At 37.6% G+C, this 19796-nt stretch overlaps 1 protein-coding gene across 8 annotated transcripts in view; it reads right to left on the bottom strand.

Moving 5' to 3' along the window:
• The window catches only part of LOC129576761 (methylcytosine dioxygenase TET), a 97476-nt gene extending 88718 nt beyond the window's left edge, over positions 1–8758 (bottom strand). For 5 of the 8 annotated variants that reach the window (XM_055462373.1, XM_055462380.1, XM_055462379.1 and 2 more), the window contains exons 1-4: positions 8138–8757; positions 7688–7975; positions 7380–7564; positions 6988–7128 (exon numbers count right to left, since the gene is read on the bottom strand). In XM_055462373.1, the coding sequence (XP_055318348.1) occupies positions 6988–7128; positions 7380–7564; positions 7688–7975; positions 8138–8588 (1065 nt within the window). In that variant the 5' untranslated portion in view covers positions 8589–8757. Of the gene's footprint in view, positions 1–6987; positions 7129–7379; positions 7565–7687; positions 7976–8137 lie in introns of all 8 variants that reach the window. The other 3 variants (XM_055462377.1, XM_055462372.1, XM_055462378.1) reach the window with 2 other exon arrangements.
• Positions 8759–19796: the final 11038 nt, after the last annotated feature.

Here is a 19796-nt window from a genome sequence, read left to right on the forward strand (position 1 = left end):
GAGAGAGAGAGAGAGAGAGAGAGAGAGAGAGAGAGAGAGAGAGAGAGTGAATGGAGAAAAAAAATGATTGGCGTCGAAAAATGAAGATTATTATTATCATCGGTGGTAGCGGCAAAAGTGATGGAAAAAAGAGCGAAACGCCAAACGATGACTATGGAAAAACGGCCGTATATTTTTATATACTTTTCAACTATGTGACAGAAAAATGTATATGCGAGCCTATATTTATATGTTATACAATATTATCTAAAATCCGGTGTCCGTATAGCAATTACATTCTGGATTGTCGAGTTCTTGTTATTTTTTTTCTTTCTCTCTCTTTCTCTTCCGATCTGTCGCTCGCTCTATTTTTTTTTACCGAGTTGTTGTTGTTGCTGCTGTTGTCGTTGGATTCTCTTTGTGCTTGATATGCGGTTCGAGTCCGTTTTTTTTCATTGTGTATATATTCCTTTTGCTTATAATTCGATTCGAATAACATACATATACAAAGGCAACAACGACACGTACACAACTGAGTCCATATCCGACCAGCAGCACCAACCAGCAAGTACAGATAGTATGAAATAGATCGTGTAATGAAAATCAACATCAAGAATAATTTTCAACGTACTTGCACATTTGCGCGCTCGCACTCTCTGTTTCACTTTGTGTTCAAAGTGAAGAAAAAAAACATAGAGAGAGAGAGAGAGAGAGAGAGAGAGAGAGAGAGGAGATATAGAGCCTGATTGTGTATATTTATAAAACTAAACATCGCATTTTTTTTTTCTCTTCTACCAAAGTCTCGGGTATTGAAAAGACTGCAACATATTATAAAACCATACGACAGATGTGCACACAACTCGCAGCAATGTAACCACGGTCGACAACAGCGGCTGAACACGCCGAAGAATGAACACAACAAGCAGTACACATAAATACATTCAATGCCATAATACCCGAATGTGTATGTGTGTGCGTTTCTCACTGAATGTGAGTGGTTGTATGTGTGTGTGTGTGTGCTGCATGGCAGACAAGCAAGCGGTTGTGAAGCATTTTTCAAACGAAATAAAATCCGTCAGGCCGAGAAACAGGAATAAGAATGATGGCAACGTTGCTTATCTTCCGTAACGAATAAATTTTTCTTTTCTGTCGATATACTAAACACTCCATGCGCTTGTGTGTGTGCGTGTGCGTACGATGCGTTTGTATATGTGTATGCATTAATAATAATAGTACTTCCATGTCACACACATTTATAGCGGAGCGAGCGAGAGACAACATTTTTGTTTGCCCTTTATTTCTCAAATGATTGTCTACATTTTCACAATCGCATTTTAGGGGCATCATGCGTTGTACAGTAACAACAACAACAACAACAACTAGCTTGCCAATTGCATGCACAAAATGGAAGGCATTATTTTGCACAGCGTCACAAGCACCACTGCGTCTGACCACTTTCATCTTTATGCACACAAGCGATATACAAAAAAGAGATGCGATGAATAAAAAAGTGCGCAAATATTCACCTAACGGAATACGAAAGGATCGCCGACAACAATCAACTTATTATATGGCTTGGCTGTTGGGGGATTTTCCGTTTATAAATTGGAAAACAGTGTTTTGTGTGCTTGCAGTCGTTTTTGTTTATGCCAAAGATGATGATGCATCTGATATCATCGAGATTCTCAAGCCATTTAGCATTAATTGCACACACCTATCAACCCACCAAAGGCGCTATTTCTCCTCGTTTTTTTTCGATCGTTCGCAACAAGAACAAACATATGGTTGAAAAGTTTACAGTTACCGGAGAGAGCGAGCAAGAGATTATGATCGCAATGGCCATTGTGAATGGTGTTGATTCTCAGGCAAGGATAACAAGGCAAAAGTGCACAATTCCATCGAGTGAAAACAAACGGCCGACGATTTGATGCAAGATCGCTGCAAACCAATTTGTTTTTTTTTTATTTTTTATTCATCGGTTGCTGTGCTTTAAGGATTTGTAAACAGAAACTCTTGTACTTGCACATGAAATATGAGCATTTTGAGTATGCATGATCTATGTGACAAAAGACGCAAATGACAAATGGAAAGGAAACCTTTTTTTTCTGTTCCCCGTATCCATATAAATTTGATCCGTTGCCTAACATTACCGTGTGCTGTGTGCTGTGTGTGAATGAGTGTGAATAAAAAAAAAACTGAACAGTAATCAAAGTGCATTCGATATTTTGCATGGAAACGAAAATCAAATGAAATCTAATATTAGTTGATGTGTTTGCGCTTCAAGAGTTTTCAAACGATCGAAACGCAGCCCAAATCAAAATGTTCAATGAATCGGGTTTTTTCGATGTTCGTTTCAATCGTTGTCCCTTTTGTCCCTGCATATGCAATTTTAGTTGCATTTTACTTGCTGCAATTTCAAATATTGTGTTCAGCTTGATATTCGCTCGAATCGCAAAATTAAATGTGTTAATCGATTAGGATCATAGCGATAGCTATCAATTTTATTACAATCTGAATTGTGTGCTTTCGGTTCTCTCGTTTCTCGGTTATATGCGTTGCGTGCATGTGTGTGTGTGGATGGTAGATAAATCTGTCTTGGTACATGTAATTGAATACGATGTCGAAAACAGAATGTCAGTGTTGTCGGTCTCTTACGAATCAACATTGCCGACGGTAGATCATCAGATTGCCCCAGAGTCACAATGAAGAAAAAAGAATGTCATTTCTCATCAATGTGTGAGAAATACTTTTCATGTCTTCGAGCCGAATCAACATAAAGTTTTTGTTTTTTTCTTTCTTTTCCTCTTTTCCAAGTAAATTGATTCAATTCAAGTTTCATCCCCTAGCATTGCACTGTCGACACACATTATTTTCCAATTCTCTCTCTCTCTCTCTCTCTCTCACCCAATCGATATGGACGATCAAATTGATGCACACTCAACATTCCAGCATTTTTTTCAATTCGTTTCTGGGCAATAAATTTTGAACATTCAATTCCCGAATGCATGAGACATCAAAAATTCATATATTGAATTTTATGCTCGCTTCTATAATTTATTGGGTTTCCTTTTGATTTGAAGCACGGAAAATGGCATTTGTGTAAATATGGGCCGCAACAATAGGGCCATTTTATGCGAAACAGTTGGATATTTTCAATAAAGAGTGAACATTATTGTTTTCTTTTTTTGTCTTCGCTGAACTATTGACATTCGGACGATGGTGAGAATGGAAAAGTTTTCGACCGAAGCGAGATTTGAAAATAAAATGCAGTTTGTGCGATTCTGTCCTGGGCTTACAATAAGCTGAGATTTAACTGGTTTTTAGATTTAAAAATATTGTTGTTGGAGCCGCTAAATCGTATCAAAATTTTGTCAACAATCATCAACCTATGTTGATTCATATGTAAGCCTATAATCACAAGGCGTCCTATTATTTGATGTACATGATCGCGTTTGTTTTCCTCTTGCATTTGTGTTTTAGTTCATGTACTTGCGTTCATCATTTGACCGATGTTTGTTTTGATTGGCTCAAATTTAAACTGATTCGGAACAAGCGATTAGAATTGCCAGTCCTCAGATATCTTGTGGGCAGAGAAATACGGATCGTGTGTGTGCGTTCGCGCTCACTCCGAGAGACGACCGAAAGCGATGAGAAATTCTAACATGAAATGTGGTCCGTTTCATTATTTGTACTTTAATATCATCATCATTGTGCTGATAGAGAGAATATTTATATAGGTACATAAAATGAATCGAAGTCACGAACCAGAACGCGCGATGCTGTATACAAACTACTGTCAATGCGCAAAACATGTCGAAATTCATGGCTTTTTGTTTCACGCCACGTATATATGCTGGAGTCCATTTAATTGTGTTTGAATTAACGAGAACAAAAAAATTTGCTGCAAACCAATTGATAAACACAATTCAAAGCGAATGCTTTATAAAATGCTAGAGAACAAATGCATGGAAATCTGTGCGCATCACATTATGTATTAGTTTTTTTCATCGGTATTTTTTTTCGATAAAAATGTTGTATTTAAATGAATTTCTGTGCCGTTTTTTTTGGTCGCAACATTCAATCTAAAGTAATTGGATTTTACTCTCGAAAAATGCATGCGCACATCAGAATATGTGTCTGGTTTAAATGAGATTTTGCTTGGGAAATCCTCATTCGATAGGCGAGGATCATGATTGATACGGCTGGCAGAAATGAGAAATGCATCTAAATATGATCACAAATCGATAAAAACCATTAAAATAAATCGCCTGTGCCATCATGGAAAAAGCCATTTTTCGTGTTGTTACTTTTTTTTGCTGCTCTTCTTCCTGTTTTGTGTGCGTATGTGTTTCGCTGATGGAATGAATTTATATTGTGCGTTAACAAAAGGAATTGTCGCGCTCAGCAGCAGCAGCAGCAGCAGCAGCTCAAACAAATCCCATTAATTTCGGATGTCTGTTGCGTATGCGGTTGAATGCTTATTGCAAACCGAATAAAATCTCTCAATGTTATAAATGCGTTTTATGTGTGTATACGAGCGAGCGAGCGAGCGATTGTGTTGATATGTGTGCGTGCATGATGAAAATGAGAAAAGAATCGGAGCGAGAGAACGAATGACACTGAGCTGCAACAGCAGGCCAAATTTATAATGCCGAATGCCACACACACACACATTAACAAAAACACGAGAACGAAAATGAAAATAAAAATAAATTGCATTTTATATGGCTTTCAATTTTTGAAGGATTAAAAGTTGATGGGTTTGTGCGTGTGCAAGAATGAAATCTATCTCTCACTCTCTCTTTTCCACGCACAACCCAAATGACTGACTGACTGAGTACCGTTTTGATTATTATGTATTCGATGCGCTTGTAGCGATTATGTGCAAAAGAATATAATTTATGGATAAAAATATCCATCGAGCAAACAATAGAGCATCAGCTCTAAGGCGATGACGATGGTTTCTAATATATGTGCTAGCCATAGATTCCATTTAATTATTATTAACATAAACAACTGCACCACCATCACCGCCGCCACAAACAGAAGAAAAATGCACACTCACATTTATGAAATTAAATCAGCTTTTATGAAATCTCCGTAAAAGCAGCCACACCACCAAATATTCATATAGGCAAATACAGTAATTGAAATTATGCCATCGACAGGGAAAAAAATGAGCCTCACACGGAATTGATTTGTGGCTACATTTAACCGAGTCTCTTTTTTTCATGCACAAAATGCATTTCGAATATGTTGTTCGCATCTGTTTGATTGAAATGATCGAAGCGCATGAAATATGAAAAACACGAAGTCGCGATTGCATGATCCGACCGAATAGAATGAGAACACGCGGAAGATGACGAATGTCTGAAGGAAAGGAAAATGCGAACAGACAAAGCAAATCCAATAACAGTGTCGCGGCTGAAGTTCTCTCGGCGAGACGACGAAGGAAGAATCCTTTTGTATAACTGTTTTTTGTGTATGCTCGCACGTGGTCGATGTTTAATACGTATGAAATTTGTGCGGTCGTTGTTGTGTATTCGGTATGTGATTGTGTGTGTACGGACCGTTTCTGGCTTTAATTTTCTTCCTTTTTTTTGGTCTGTTTTTGGTGTTGTTCTTTGGTAAACATAAAAGTGGCGCGTGCTCTCACAAACATTCAAAGGCATGTGTAAAACGAATTGACTGCAGGCTATAAACCTGGTCCAGTCATGCACATTCATACATCTCACCGAGTTCTGCTGTTGTTTTTTTGTCTTCTGGCGAAATATTTCGCGAATAAACACCTTTTTTTGCTTTAAACAGATTAAACAGATGATTTGCATCCTTCAATTTGCATCTTTTGTTGAATGACGAATAGAGACGAGAGAAAAGAAGGTGAATGATCCATACAAGATTATCCTCTTCACAAATACACAGCAAATCCGGTTAAAACAAACTCGTAAGGGAAACAATCGCATTTGGCTTACCCAAAAGAGTAGTAGAACAAAATTGACTTCGGTAGCTGTGTGTGTTTCGATTGATGACGATTCATTTCCATTATGTAGGAGAGTTTGGATGCACGATGAAATGGAATCAAAGGCCGCAAAACAAAGCGCTTACACATACAATGAAACGACAAAAGGTGCAAAATGAAGAGACGAAACGGAACACAAAAAGAGACATGAAACAAGCGCACTCGTTCGCGCACATACGTAGACACTAAGTCATATTGATGATGGCATTGTTATGGCTGTGCGGTTTTTTTTACAAATGCATTTTCCAAAAAATCACATGCTCGCCTTTTTTTCGACGAATGGTACATCACACATTGGCGTTTATTCATGTTTTTACCTTGATTTGAGTCGAATGGCTTTTGTATGAGTTTGTTTTGTTTTTTTTTCTTTTTCTTTCGATTTTTTTCTTTTCGTTGTCCCGAAATTCGTTAAGTATCGTTCGGGTTGCATGTGAACTATCAGCTGGCACATTTTCAACGCAGATTCAATACACATTCTGTTCGGCACAAGCCATACGTCTACTGTATGGCTGCGCTATTGTTCTGATATCTGTTTTTATACGTTATTTTTCATTATGCTCAATATAAATAAGAAGAAGAGAAGAGAAGTGAAAAAAAATTAGTCGAGGACTACACACGGTGCGTTTTTTGTCTTTCGTATACCTTAAAAACTCAGTCAATTTTTCTACACTTTGACGTTTTGCACCTTGATACCCGAATAATGTTCTTCCGACGTGAAACGAAAGAGTCAATATACAGAAGTAAAAAAAAAGTCGAACAAAAAAAACGATAAACAACATAATAAATGCAAGCAATTCAACTGAAAAGAATCGAAACCAAATTGTTTGTAGTGACAAAATGAACGCAATAATTTGTTGAGAATGATTCGATGGTCGAATTGCGTTATGATTTGAATAAAGTTTCAATGTACTGCTTTCTTTACAAAGAAATCCTTTTCTTCTTTAATTTTTTTTTTTTTTTGGTTGTAAGAAAGAAATAGAGCTACTCACCTTTTTGTCGGTCAATTTTTCGCAACGACGTTGCTTGCAAATCTGATGACTTTTGTCGTTACGGCACGGTGCACAATCGCCGCAGTTGTCTTTCTTTTGACAACCGATGCATTCACCGCAGCGCTTACGCTTCTTTTTTGTCTGAAAGTAGAAAAAACCGAAAATAAATGCTCCGAACAATGCACGTTTCCTTAAACGTCTTCATTGAGACAGTGGTTCGGATCACAGAGTTGCACTTAATCGAACCACGTTCAATGGATTTTGTTTCGATTGTTTGTTCCGGTAAAAATGTTGAGTTTGTTGTTTTAATCAAATTGATATTTGCTTCGAGCAAATGTTGTCTCAATTTTTCCGAGTTGAACAAACTCAATGATTTTTTAATTCAATTCTACCTGTTTTTCTCCATTTGTTTCTTCTTCGCCCATTCCAACGGCTGGACTCTTGAAGCTGGCCGTGCTTGAGATTGCAGCCACTTGACCCGAATTACCGTCGCCGGTCTCCATTGCACTGCTTTCGCTTTCAGCGCTCGATTCCAACGAACTGGCACGGATTTTTCTACGATCCTTTTTACGTGCATCTGTTGAACATACAACATTAAACATTTAGTTCAATGGACAATTGAATTGTGTACCCGAAAAAATCTCCTCCAAAGTAATATTTCAAATTTTATGACTGGTTTGACTTTCTAAATTCAACTTACCATTGCTGTTGTGTCGCATTGGTGAATCGGATTTTTCCATTTTGCCATTGTTGTGATCGAATCCATTTTCAATCATTGGATTCTGGAATGACGTGTGATGCAGTCCATTTTTCAATTCATAGCTCGGTGGTTCGTTTTTCAGCACGGTGACCACATTTTGTGGTGGTGGCGGTGGTGGTGCGTACGTTGTAATCGGTTGATACAATTGAATGTGACGTTCATCCAAGTATTGTTGCTGAATGCCTGGAATATCACGCGCTTGGATCGGAGCTGGAACTAGTGGATACACTAAAATTGTATTTCATATTGTGGATATGTGTAAACGGTTTGCTTTAACAAAAAAGAAGAAATGATTGTGCTTGCCCCCCAACGAATCCAATTTACAAGCGCGTACGTTCGGACCAAGCACAATGCAGAAAAAAAAATAGGAATAAATCAAAGCACACTCACCATATGGGCGCGAATTAACGGCCGTTAATGTATGAAAGCTTGGGCTTGACAACGGTGTCAAACCGGTTTGTAGCGGATTGATTGGTGTCAATTGTGTCAACGATGCATTTCCGCCGGGCGATGCATTGGCCACCGAATTGGGCGACATTGGCACTGGCACGGGTGTTACCTGTGGCAGGCTTGGTTCGGGCATCATATTTGATTCAGCATAGCTGTGAAATTGTGATTGAAACGATGGTAGTTTCGAGAATGGCTCGAAACCCTTCTCCTTCGTTTCCATTTCCCACGGTCGTGTATAATTATTGCTCTGTGATGTAATTACATCGGAACCGGATCGATCTCGATCGTAATAGTCCCACGTCGGATCCAGTTCGCTAGTAAATGTCGAAAACGATGGTAAACTAGTATCAGTGCCGTCTTCGGTTGTCTGTATGCTCATTATTGAGGACATTATCCATTATGAACACAATCCATATTGGAATGGAAAATGATTTCAAACGCACGATAAAATGAATATGTTTTTTTTGGTTCTTGTTCTTCTTGTTATTTCACTGGGTGGCTTTTCAGTCTTTCAAACAGAAAAACAAAATCAACTCGAAAAAATGATTTCTACTTTTCTATGAATAGTCTCTTTAATACTGCTAAGTGATAATTTTGTTTCTTTGTTTGTTGATAGAGTTTTGTTTAAAAAGTGAATGTGTATGTTTATGTGTTGTGTGGTTTGTTTTTCACTAATTAATTTGTACACTGATTTCCTCGTAGAGGTAGATAATCGTTCAATCGTTTTCACTTTATTTACACTAATCAAGCACAATGCTGTATTAGCCCTTCGTTTATGTGGGTTTGATTTTTGTGTGTGTGTGTTTTAACGTTCTATGATAAATGTTCGTTTCAAAAAATAGTGTCCGCTTTAGAGGTTTTGTGTTTCGCTTAGCTTTGTTTTTTTTTAGTGGTAAATTCAACAGGATTTTATATAAAAGGATTTTCTCTTCTTCTTTTTTTTTGGTTATAACGGGTAACTGATTTCGTTTTGAGAATTTTCTCTTTTCTTTTATCGAAAATAGACTTTTTTTTTATATTTATTTATTTGTTTAAATTTGCTCTCATTTGAATACGAAATAGATTTGGTTTTCTTCTTCTGTTTCAGTTAAAAATTTGTAGTCATAAGAACAACGTTTGCGTTTCTAAAAAGTTTAGTTTGTGTATTTTACGGTTGTTGTTTTTTTATCCTCGTGGCGCTGAGTTTGACTTTTTTGATTACTTTAAAAAATAATATTGTGTGTATGGGCTGTTGTTTAGTGTGAACATGTGGTTGATTGTTGTTATTCGTTTGAGTAGAGTTGCTTAAATGTGTTTTGTTTGAACTATTTGCTTTGTACTTCAGTGTTTCGTCTTGGGACACTTGTGTTGCTATTTTAGATTTTCTTCTTCTTCTATTCGCTAATTATTGTAAAATGTTTTTCTCTCGTTTTAACTAGTTGATTATTGTGGCGGCGTGGTGGCTTAATAATGTTTTGGTATTCGGCAGAAGAGAAAAACACAGTGATTTTCTTATCCGCGTCACAGCTGCATTAAGTGTGCATTCACAAAAAAATTGGATTTTCTTATTGTCGAAATATGCTTTTTGTTTTATGTTTTTTTTTCTTTCTGGTTTTGAAACAATTTCGTTTATATTTTTTTTAACTCTTGTCGAGGTGGCAATTTTTGGTTTTAAGCTTCTTAGACTTCCGTTTTTATTTTTTATTTTTTTTATAAAACTATTCTTTTCTCTTTTTGTTTAGCCTTTTAGTTGTATATGTTATAAAATAGTTGGTTGATTTGTACTATTTATTGTGTGTGTTTTGTGTTAAAAATGTTGTTTCGCGGTGCGCTTGTTGAGTTGTTATGAATCGATTTCGAATCAAAGCTTTTTTTTTGGTATATATGTGTTTGTGTCACTCACGTTACTTTATTTTTCCTATTAAATTCTCACTATTGACGGACTACACTTGTTCTTTTAATTTAAATAAATAATACAGTGATTTCGATAAATCAAATTTCACGAAATATGTGTTGTTGGATGTGTGTGTGTGTGTGTTAGGATGCACTTAAATTTAAACACGAGTATTCGTTTGATACGATCAGGCTAAGATTAATTAAATTAATTTGATTAAATTAAATAAATTAGACTTTGTTCATTTGTTGTTGTTGTTTAAATAAGGTGATGCAGCGGATGCTTGATCAGAATACAATCGCAATGCAAGAAGAAATTAACTTAGTTAAAAATGAAATTAAATACGCCGTGAACAAATAAAATTATTTTAGATGCTTTTTTTATACGCTTGTTCTCCGGGTTGTTGTTGTTGTTGTTTCGAACAATTCGATTGATTAGAATAAGGATTGAATAAAATGGTTTTGGTTATAATAAGTTAAATAAATTAGAATAAATTAGTTTAGATTTAGAAATTAGAACATTATGTTTTTGTTTTTTGTTTTCCTTGGTTGGGTTTTATTCTTTTAGAATGTATTTTTGTTTAGAAATTTTTCTTTTTATGTTTCGTTTCACTGGGTTTTTTTGTTTTGTTTTAGTTTAACGTGTTGTTTGAATACTTTGGTTACGTTGCCTAATTTAAATTATGATTTGTTTTGGAGATGCTGTTGCCAATGTTAAAATTCCATTTGAAATTCCATGCCTGAAACGAACAAGAAAATTTCAATTAATGAATAAAATCCATCTATTGAACACATTAAATATTAAAGTCGACTTCACATGATTGAATATTAAATGTTCTTCATCTAACGAATACGGAAAACCATTTAAAAATAGTAAAACTTCATTTTGTTCGTCTCTAGTTTCCTTCGATTGACAATATTCGGTGGCGATTCATTGAATGAGGTGAGAAATGTGTTCATTTGTAGGTCGTGTAAAATAAAGCGTCGAAAATAATCGGAACAAGTGAATATGAATTGTGTGTGGAACATTGCATATTCCCTTTGCCACTTTTGTGTGCCTGTGTGCCTGTGTGTGTCAACGACGCTTCGTTTTTCGCAAAATCACATACACGACAATTCCACCAGAATAATAACAATAATGGGTAAAGTGGTTTCGTGTGTATCCTCATTCATAAATGTTGTGTGAGGTCTGACTGCTCTCTTTTTGTTCCTTGTTCCGTCATGAATTTTGCATATGTACCGAACAACGCGCAAAGTGGCGAACGTTGAAAATACGAGTGTAGATGCATGGGAACAGACAGGCAACAGCAGCAGCGAATAGCGATTTTCGGTTTGAAATTCCCTATCGGAAATGACGATAGTTAGCGTTATTTTCCGAAGGGAGTCGAAGGGAAGTGATACAAGCAACTTGCGAACCTAAAAAATAGGGTCGACTTTTTCCCCATTTGCAATGAATGCATTTGGCATTGCGTGAGGGTAGCTCTGCCGTTAAGAGACAGGACCTCTCACTCTCTCTCTCTCTCAGTGTTTCCAAAAATTGTGCGTTTTTACATTCGTTTCGAAAATGGCATGGTGTCGCTGTTCGAATCGACTCAAGGCCAAGGAGTATAATGCCTATAATATAATGTGGAAAAAGCAATCAGACATAAATCGACGCGCTGTTGTTCAAATGGCAAACGAATGGGAGCAAACAAACAAAGTCGAAAGGGTTGCACTTAGCAGCAAGAGCAAGAGCAGAGAGAGAGAGAGGAACAGAACGAGGCGGCGTGCTAAAATCAAGGAATTATCGTAGACGAAATAATCATTTGCCATTGCTCGTGCGTATTTTTGGTAAACAGTTCTTTTTTCGGCGCGTGTTGTGTGTGTGTGTGTGTGTGTGTGTTTTTTTTTTCAGCACTTGCCTCGCAGCGAGCACTGTTGGGGTCAAGAATGACTGCACTTTGCAAACACACAACTCAATATTAATTCATGCTCATCGATTTCACCGAGACTACAGTAATTCCATGTTCATTCAATTCTTCTTTTCGGTGTGTGTTTTACTCTCCGCTCTCGTGTTAATTGAATGTCAGACACGGCATAGCAAATAGCAGCACCTGTTGTTTGATTTATAAAGGCGGTGCGCTGCATGCACTTATCGATTGAATGATTGTTGTTGATAAAACTGACAGTTTAACGATTACAAACTTCGAATGGATGGTTGATTCGTTTGCATTGTAATTTACATCGTTAAAAAAATCGGTGTTCGCGTTAAAAAAAAAATTCGAACAGATTATTGCGCCATGATATGCAATTGCATTTCAATTTCTTAAACACATGAATCCGCGTCGTGTGTATACGTATGCATAATCCTTAAGTGCATGCTTCCGGCCACACAACAAAAATTATGAGCTAATTGAGGGTAAATTCCAATCTTTATGTTCTATCAGGCACACTGAGGTACTCGAAGTAATTGCATTCGATTACATGTGCATAAAGAGAGAGAGAGAAAAAGTGGTCGATTTATCGCCCCTATTTAAATGTAAATCAGAGCATGAAACATACAGGTGTGGATCACATAAGGCACCTCTGGCAATGCACATCAGATAAGAATTTTATGTGACCCATATTTTGGCCCAGTTTTTTTTTGTTTTCACCATTCAGCTGCTCGCAGTTATGCCAGTTTCCAAAAGGAGCTCAACGGCTGAAAGAAAATGTTTGTGCGAAGTGGTCAAAATTAATTTCAATAGAAGAATTGATCAGCGAAGCCACAATCTTTCCGATTTAATGTTCAAAGCCAGACAAAATAATGTTTATATTCCATTGTTCAATCATCAAATGGGATCGCTATGCTCAAAGAGATAATCGCATGAAAATGCGATTTTAAGCGCATTCACAAATCCCATCGACGTAATCTGCTGCTGCCGCTGCCGCCGCTGCTGCATCTTCATCTGAATTTATCACACTGATGTTGACGACTTGTTTGGCTAGCAAAAGCGCACATCGCAATAGGCCAACACAAACAAAACGGAGCAACATAACGCAGCAATGGATAGTGAGAGCCACACTTTTGTTTACATCAATGTCAATGATGTGTGTTGTCTTGGCACTTTAACTCGATAAGAGAGTGAGAGTTGGAGAGAGAGAGGCAAAACGTTTTATGGGCGCCCACATTCACACATAGAATATAATGGAGTTAAAGGCAAACGGGCGCACAAACAAGACAACAACGATGAAGATGATGACGACGGCTACGACGACGGTCAAGTACAAGCGAAAGCGACAATGTCTATTGTTGGTTCTTTATCTCGACGCAAATCGATTGCCTGCTGTGTATCCGAGTCAAACATTATGAATGTAATCTTGAAAGTGAAAATTGCATAATCATGCGATTGGTTGTGTTGTGCAAGAGAGTGATTCGATTTAGGGAATCAACCCAAAAGATTCGGTCGGTCAGTCGTTTGCTTGGAACGAATTCGAGCAAACAACGAGACAAATGAGAGTGAGACCGTTTTATCAATTTATGAACATTTCCTCGGCTAATTTCATTTCAAATTCATTTCGACATCGAATCGCAGATGCAACAGCTTCTGTACGTAGCCGTCGTCATTGCCTAAATTCCATTCATCGAGTTGGTTTCGTACAAGACTTTTACTACGATTGCTCCAAAATTCAATGTCAATTTTACGTTTATAACATGTTTGCGCCGAGCGAAAAGAGTATTTTCGGGGGCACAAACCAAGAGGATGAGGCCAAATATGAAAGCATAAAAAGAAGTATAAAATTCCGCGAACTGATTCAAACAGCATACATGCAAACAAGAGCCGCTTTTTCTTCTATCCATCCATCTATTGGTGGAGTGGTGTGCGAGCGCACGAGCAAGCAAACGAGCGCTTGTTGAGTCGAAAACAAGTAAACACAAAAAGCGGTTTGCAAATACATGTGCCGGAAAAATTTCCGAAATACACATACTGGAAATGATGTGTTGTTTATTTGATTTTCGTGCGCGCATCCGAAAAATTTCCGCATGTAACCATAAGCATAATGTGTGCGACGTCGGCTCTACAATAATGGACTTTTGGCTCTCGTTCATTTAGCTATGTGATTTTCGGGTGGAGCGTGCAGTCGAAACAACTTGTTTTCTATATATTATACGATGGGTAACGAGATTTATACATGGTTGTGTTTTGGCGTCGTTGATATCGAGTGAGTGAGTCGAATGGGCGCGCGCGCGAAGCTCAAAGGCATCAAGGCAAACACTCTCACGTACAAATTGAAATGCGACTGATGGTTATGGTGGTGGTGAGAGTAGCAGAGGAACTCAACGAAGAGGCAAAACACTGATGCCGATGGAATAAAAACAAAACAACAGCCATTTGAACAAGTTATGGCGTGTCTGTCTCTCAATTTGTACGGAATGCAAACATCGAAACGAGAAAAGCGGTTCGACATAAGGCCTCAGACACAAAGTGTGTAATAATAAGCCCTTCTCGAGTATTCATCGATATTTAGATGGATTTTGGCGTGTGCCACACACATACACACAACATCACCGAACGAGAGCGAGAGTAATGGTCTTGATATGATGACATGAAAATATGTGGGATTCGGTCATGGATATTTGCAGTGTTTGCGTTTGAAAGAGAGAGAGAGCGAGAGAGAGAAAGAGATCAACAAATGATGAAACATTTCCAGATAAACTTACTTCCGTGTGTTTTGCTCACGTGCCGCTACACACATAATCATCCGAATGTGTCAGCGTTCATCAAGTGGCAGTGTCTTTGAATTTTTGCCAAAAAAAAAGAGCTCAACACAGTATGGAATCAAGAGATAATCGGTCGTTGTCGTCTTCTTTATGTTTACCAAAAATGTTGAACCACAAAGAATAAAATTGATTGCCTTTGAATGTGCAACTTGTAGCAGCCTAAGCCCTGGCATACATACACAAATCACGATAAAACGACAAAATGCGACAATCAAATGATGAGTTTTACGTGTGAAATCACAGCACAGTACAGCATGATAATGCGAATTAGTATGTGTGTGTACGACGATTGTGTGTATGTGACGATGACTTTGAATGGATGGAAAATCGAGTTCAAGTTCAGTGTTTCGGTGTTCCATTTCCCTGTTTCTATTTTTAATATATATTTTTCTCTCTCGTCTTTCGTATATATGCGGAACATACACGGAACCCGAACAGCCGAGACACTGTAGCTGGAGTCGGCTTACACACTTACAACGACTGCGGCGACAACTGGAGTCGTAGTCGAATGAACGCGATTCTCGCACCGACCATTCACAGTATGCGAAAATGCCGAATGGTGCAGCAGAAATCGGCCAAAGTCACTGAACACCAAATATAGATGATGTTGAAGGCACGCTATCCAACATACCAATTTATCGTACTTCTTGCTTGCTTCGGTATATATGTGTAAAGATAAACACATTCTTTCAGGCAAAATGGATAAAATACACACCAAACACCGACACGCAGAGAGAGAGAGAGAGAGAGAGAGAGAGAGAGAGAGAGAGACAGCGTCGCATCAAACACAGTGAATCCTTCATAAAGTAAACGAAAATGGTATTTCTACTATGGTGAATACTAAGTCAACAGCCACCACGACCGACAAACCGAATCGTGTAGGCAAAGTTTTCCACACTCAAACATGCTTTTGAACTTTGAACCGCAAACTACACTTAGTCGAGTTCGAGTTCGTTATCGTTAACTATATTTATTGCAAGTCTTTTGCAAATATTTGCCCATTGCCGCTTATTTTTCCAACAAAAGCTTTTCGGAATTTTTCTCCACCCCAACAAACACATATACACGAAACTTTCAATGGATGCATTTTGCACATTTCGACCACACCGTAGAGAGATTAAATAATTTATGGATTCACCGAAGTTGTTGGCAAGGAGTTTTGACTTTTTACATACAACAAAAATAACGACGATGAATCGAGTTGCCCACAAAGCGATTTTGGTTATGATTTTAAATCTCATGCTTATTCCCAAAAACCACTTGTTATCGATTAAAATGAATGGACGCTTTTGCACAGCGCAATTGAAATTCGCCTTAGGAATTGACTTCAACTTCAGTTTGTGTTTATGCTTAAATTTTTCTGCGTGTTAGCTTTTTCAACAAAGATGAAATGTGTGTGTGCGCGCGACAAACCCGTCCAGACGAAAGGCGACACATATTAAGTGGATGATAATGACCGTTTTCAATGACGCACAGCACCAATTATCGAGTGATTTGGGTGAGCTACGCGTTTGAATCATAAATGAGCAGGAGAGAGAGAGAGAGAGAGAGAGAGAGAGAGAGAGAGAGAGGGACGAACATGAGTAAAAACAATGTATAATTTGCTTGATCGATTAGAAAGCGTATAGTTTTAGCAATGATTCTCAGCCACTCACATTCGTCATGTACTGAGTCACTGCTTTTCTTTTTGCTTTTTTTTTCCTTTGACGGAAAATGCGTAATATTTTCGACGATGGCACGCAAGCGGTGGAATGAATCGTCAAACTGTTGACTCGCTGATATATCCCAAATTGAAGCAATTTGCTCTGACACACCGAGTCCTTTTAATGCTTTTTGACTTTTCCTCGAAAACCGAATGATTCATTCGAACCATTGCAAAGTATTTCTCTGTTTCTCCCGCATGTCGGATCGCAAATATATAAAGCGAACAAATTCTTCCAAAAATCAAACTGCAAACGATTCGAGCAATGCTCTTTAATAATGCAAACCGTTTTTCTCTGTCGCGCGCGAGCGCTTGATCTTTGAAGCAAAACGGAAAACAGCAAAAATAAATTCGAAATTAGTAAATTCAACCGCATTCCATTTCCCATGCTTCGGTCTTATTTTCAACTCAAACACACTTTGCTCCTTATCGTACTTACAATGCTTTGAATTCATTTTTAATTTATTTTTCATTTCTTTCCATCACTTGTTTTTCTCTTTTAACCGTGCTTTGGCATTCTCTCGATTGTGCAATCATCTTTTTTCAAGCTATCTTTTTTTTCCCGTGTGTTTGGTTTGCGCTGAAATTCTTCTGTTCTCTTTTTTTTGCTTACGCTCTTGCCAACGTTTTATTTTCAAGTGAACCATTTGTTCTTCTGCTTCATTTGACTTTTACTCTGATGACGAGCGCGCGCGCGCGCATTTTTTCTCTTGCTGCTGCATTTTCTTCATTTCACTTTATTCTCGCATTACTTGAAAAAGCTTGAAATTTCGTTTGTAATTAAAATGGATAAGTTGTGCGCGATTTCTCTCTCTCTATCTCGTTTTGTGTGATAATGATGCTGAATTTTTGAACGTGCCATTGAACACTTGCACACACAGAGAGCGTGAGAGAGGAAAAGAGGGAGAGAAGCAGAGGGAGACAGAGAAACACAGAGAGAAGGAGAAGCATAACCATCGTGTTGCACAACCCGTGCACATTGGCATCTATAGAAATGAATCTGTACTGGCTAGATTTCTTGACTATGGACAGTGGAAATCGATTAAAGTTTAGTGTTTGCGAACGTTTGTTCGGTTGCCAAGTTGCATAAAGTTGTGAGTTGAATTTAAAAACTTTTTTTTTCCGCTTTTGTTTGGTCAAATGTTTCGATAACAAAGTAGCAGTTGAAACGATTGCTACTGAATTTCTTTTGCAATTTTTACATCAGATTTATACTTTTGAACCGCAACTAGTCGAAAACATAAAAATTAGACTGAATCACTCTTAGTGCTGGCTACGCTGACATAAACGCTGCTGGATGGCCGGAAAATCCATAAAATTGCAATTACGATTGAAAGAGATTGATTGAAATTATGAACAAAGTAATGGACTTTTAAGCTTTTCCTGTGTGCTGTGCATGTTCCATGTTCCGCATATTATTTATCGCTCCGGCCCAATTTGCCTATTCAATTAAGGCATTTCCATTGGGTGTGTGTGTGTGTGTGTGGAACGCAAATGTTGTGTCCAAAACAAAAACTCACACGTCATTCTCTGCCAACCAACAAAAGCCGTTTTTCGGCAATTTCGATGACACAACCATTCAAATCGATGTTATGAGTTTGTGATTTTCAAGCAGTTTCGGCTATTTTCGGGGGGTGGCAATCTAAATTGAAAGTCATTGCTCGTCGATCTTCTAACGTTAACATTGCGACAAAAAAACAGTATTTGATTTCCAGGTCAAAGAAGACGAGGATAGAAAAGAAAAAAAACCAACGCCACGACTATGAAACATTCATGAAAGCACAAAACCATAACGAAAGCATTTATGCTCCTTTCTATTGTTTAATTTTTTACGCGTTTCAGCGACAAACTGCTCCATTTTGGTGTGTGTGTGTGTAAGCGGTGCTTGAATTTCGAATGACACTTGGACAACGCCAAATGCGACATTATTTTTTTTTTGCTTTTCCATATCACATCCTTTTTTTGTCCAAATTAGATTGGACTTTTTTTCATCCCTCTCTCTCTCTCTCGTATTCTCTCTTCAACTCGGGATATCTTATTGCTTAATATGGCCGCAACAGCACAAATTATTCATCTTTTTTGTTTTTTTAAATCAAAAATGTTTAAAGCGGCTGTTTGTGTATGTCAAACGTCGTAATTCGTAACTAAACCGTTTTCCAATTCGTGTTAATCGCCACCACCAATTAAATGGCTCCAAATTGGTTTTCAATTAATTTATATTTCATCAGCCTATGCTTCTTCTTCTTCTTTTCATCGTCACTTTGTGTATTTTCGTTGTCAAATTCAAGGAATTTGTTATCCGTATCGCTTTTTCGAATTCTCCATGACGCTTGAAATGATTTCATTTAGTAAAAACGCCTCAAATCGATTGGAATCGAAATTTGGTGGCACTTCGAGGCGCTTGATCATTGAAAATTTAATGGATGTCTTTTGATTTCATGCGTTCGTTTGGACACCGAGTGACAGTGAGAAAGGAAGAGAAGCTGAAAGACAGTGAGAGAGACACACACAGATAGAGAGAAAAAAAAGAGAAACGTCTCTATCACTGGCCACAATGAACACATTACTATGCGATGGCATGGCCATTTGAAAAACGGAATGTGTCAAATAATAAATCCTCGGCCTTTGTTCTATTTATTTCGTGAAATTAGAATTACGCACATCAGTTTAAGCTCGCTTTCTCAATTTAGCGCGCGCGCTCATTATTTTTTGTTTCATTTTGCTTATCCTTTTAAGCTGTCACTATGTCGCTGCCAATGAGATGACTCGCTTTTGGTTTCGCTTTAAAGAAGAAGACCACGACGACGACGACGACACACGAAAAATTTCTAAAGAAAATGGCAAATGTCCAATATATTTTATTTGGTTGAGTGTCATGTCGTTTTTCTCTTTTTTTCCTTCCTTCCTTCGTTCGGTTTTTTTTCTTCTTTTGTTCTTTTCATTTTGATAAAAATGCTTTTGTATATGTGTTCTTTTGTATATGTATTGTCATTTAATGTTGATTGCAAAGTTCCTTTTTGGACTCGAGAGAAGCAGCGAGAGAGCGACGAAGAAAAAGCTCGCAACAAAATGACACAAATGAATAGGAAGCTGATTTTTGATTTGTGATCTAAGCGAATAGACGATACATCTCGCTGCTGCCATTGGCTTTAGTGTGTGTATATTTGTTTTTTTTGTTGTTGTTGTTGCGTGTATAATAAAATAATATTACATTTATTATATTGATGCTGGATCGAAATACGCAGGAACACAGAGGTGTTTTTAGTTTTCGGTTGATGTTGTGT

This window comes from Sitodiplosis mosellana, unplaced genomic scaffold (genome assembly GCF_009176505.1).
Source record: "Sitodiplosis mosellana isolate CC-2019 unplaced genomic scaffold, AAFC_SMos_1.0 Smas_scaffold_6191, whole genome shotgun sequence".
Taxonomy (NCBI): domain Eukaryota; kingdom Metazoa; phylum Arthropoda; class Insecta; order Diptera; family Cecidomyiidae; genus Sitodiplosis; species Sitodiplosis mosellana.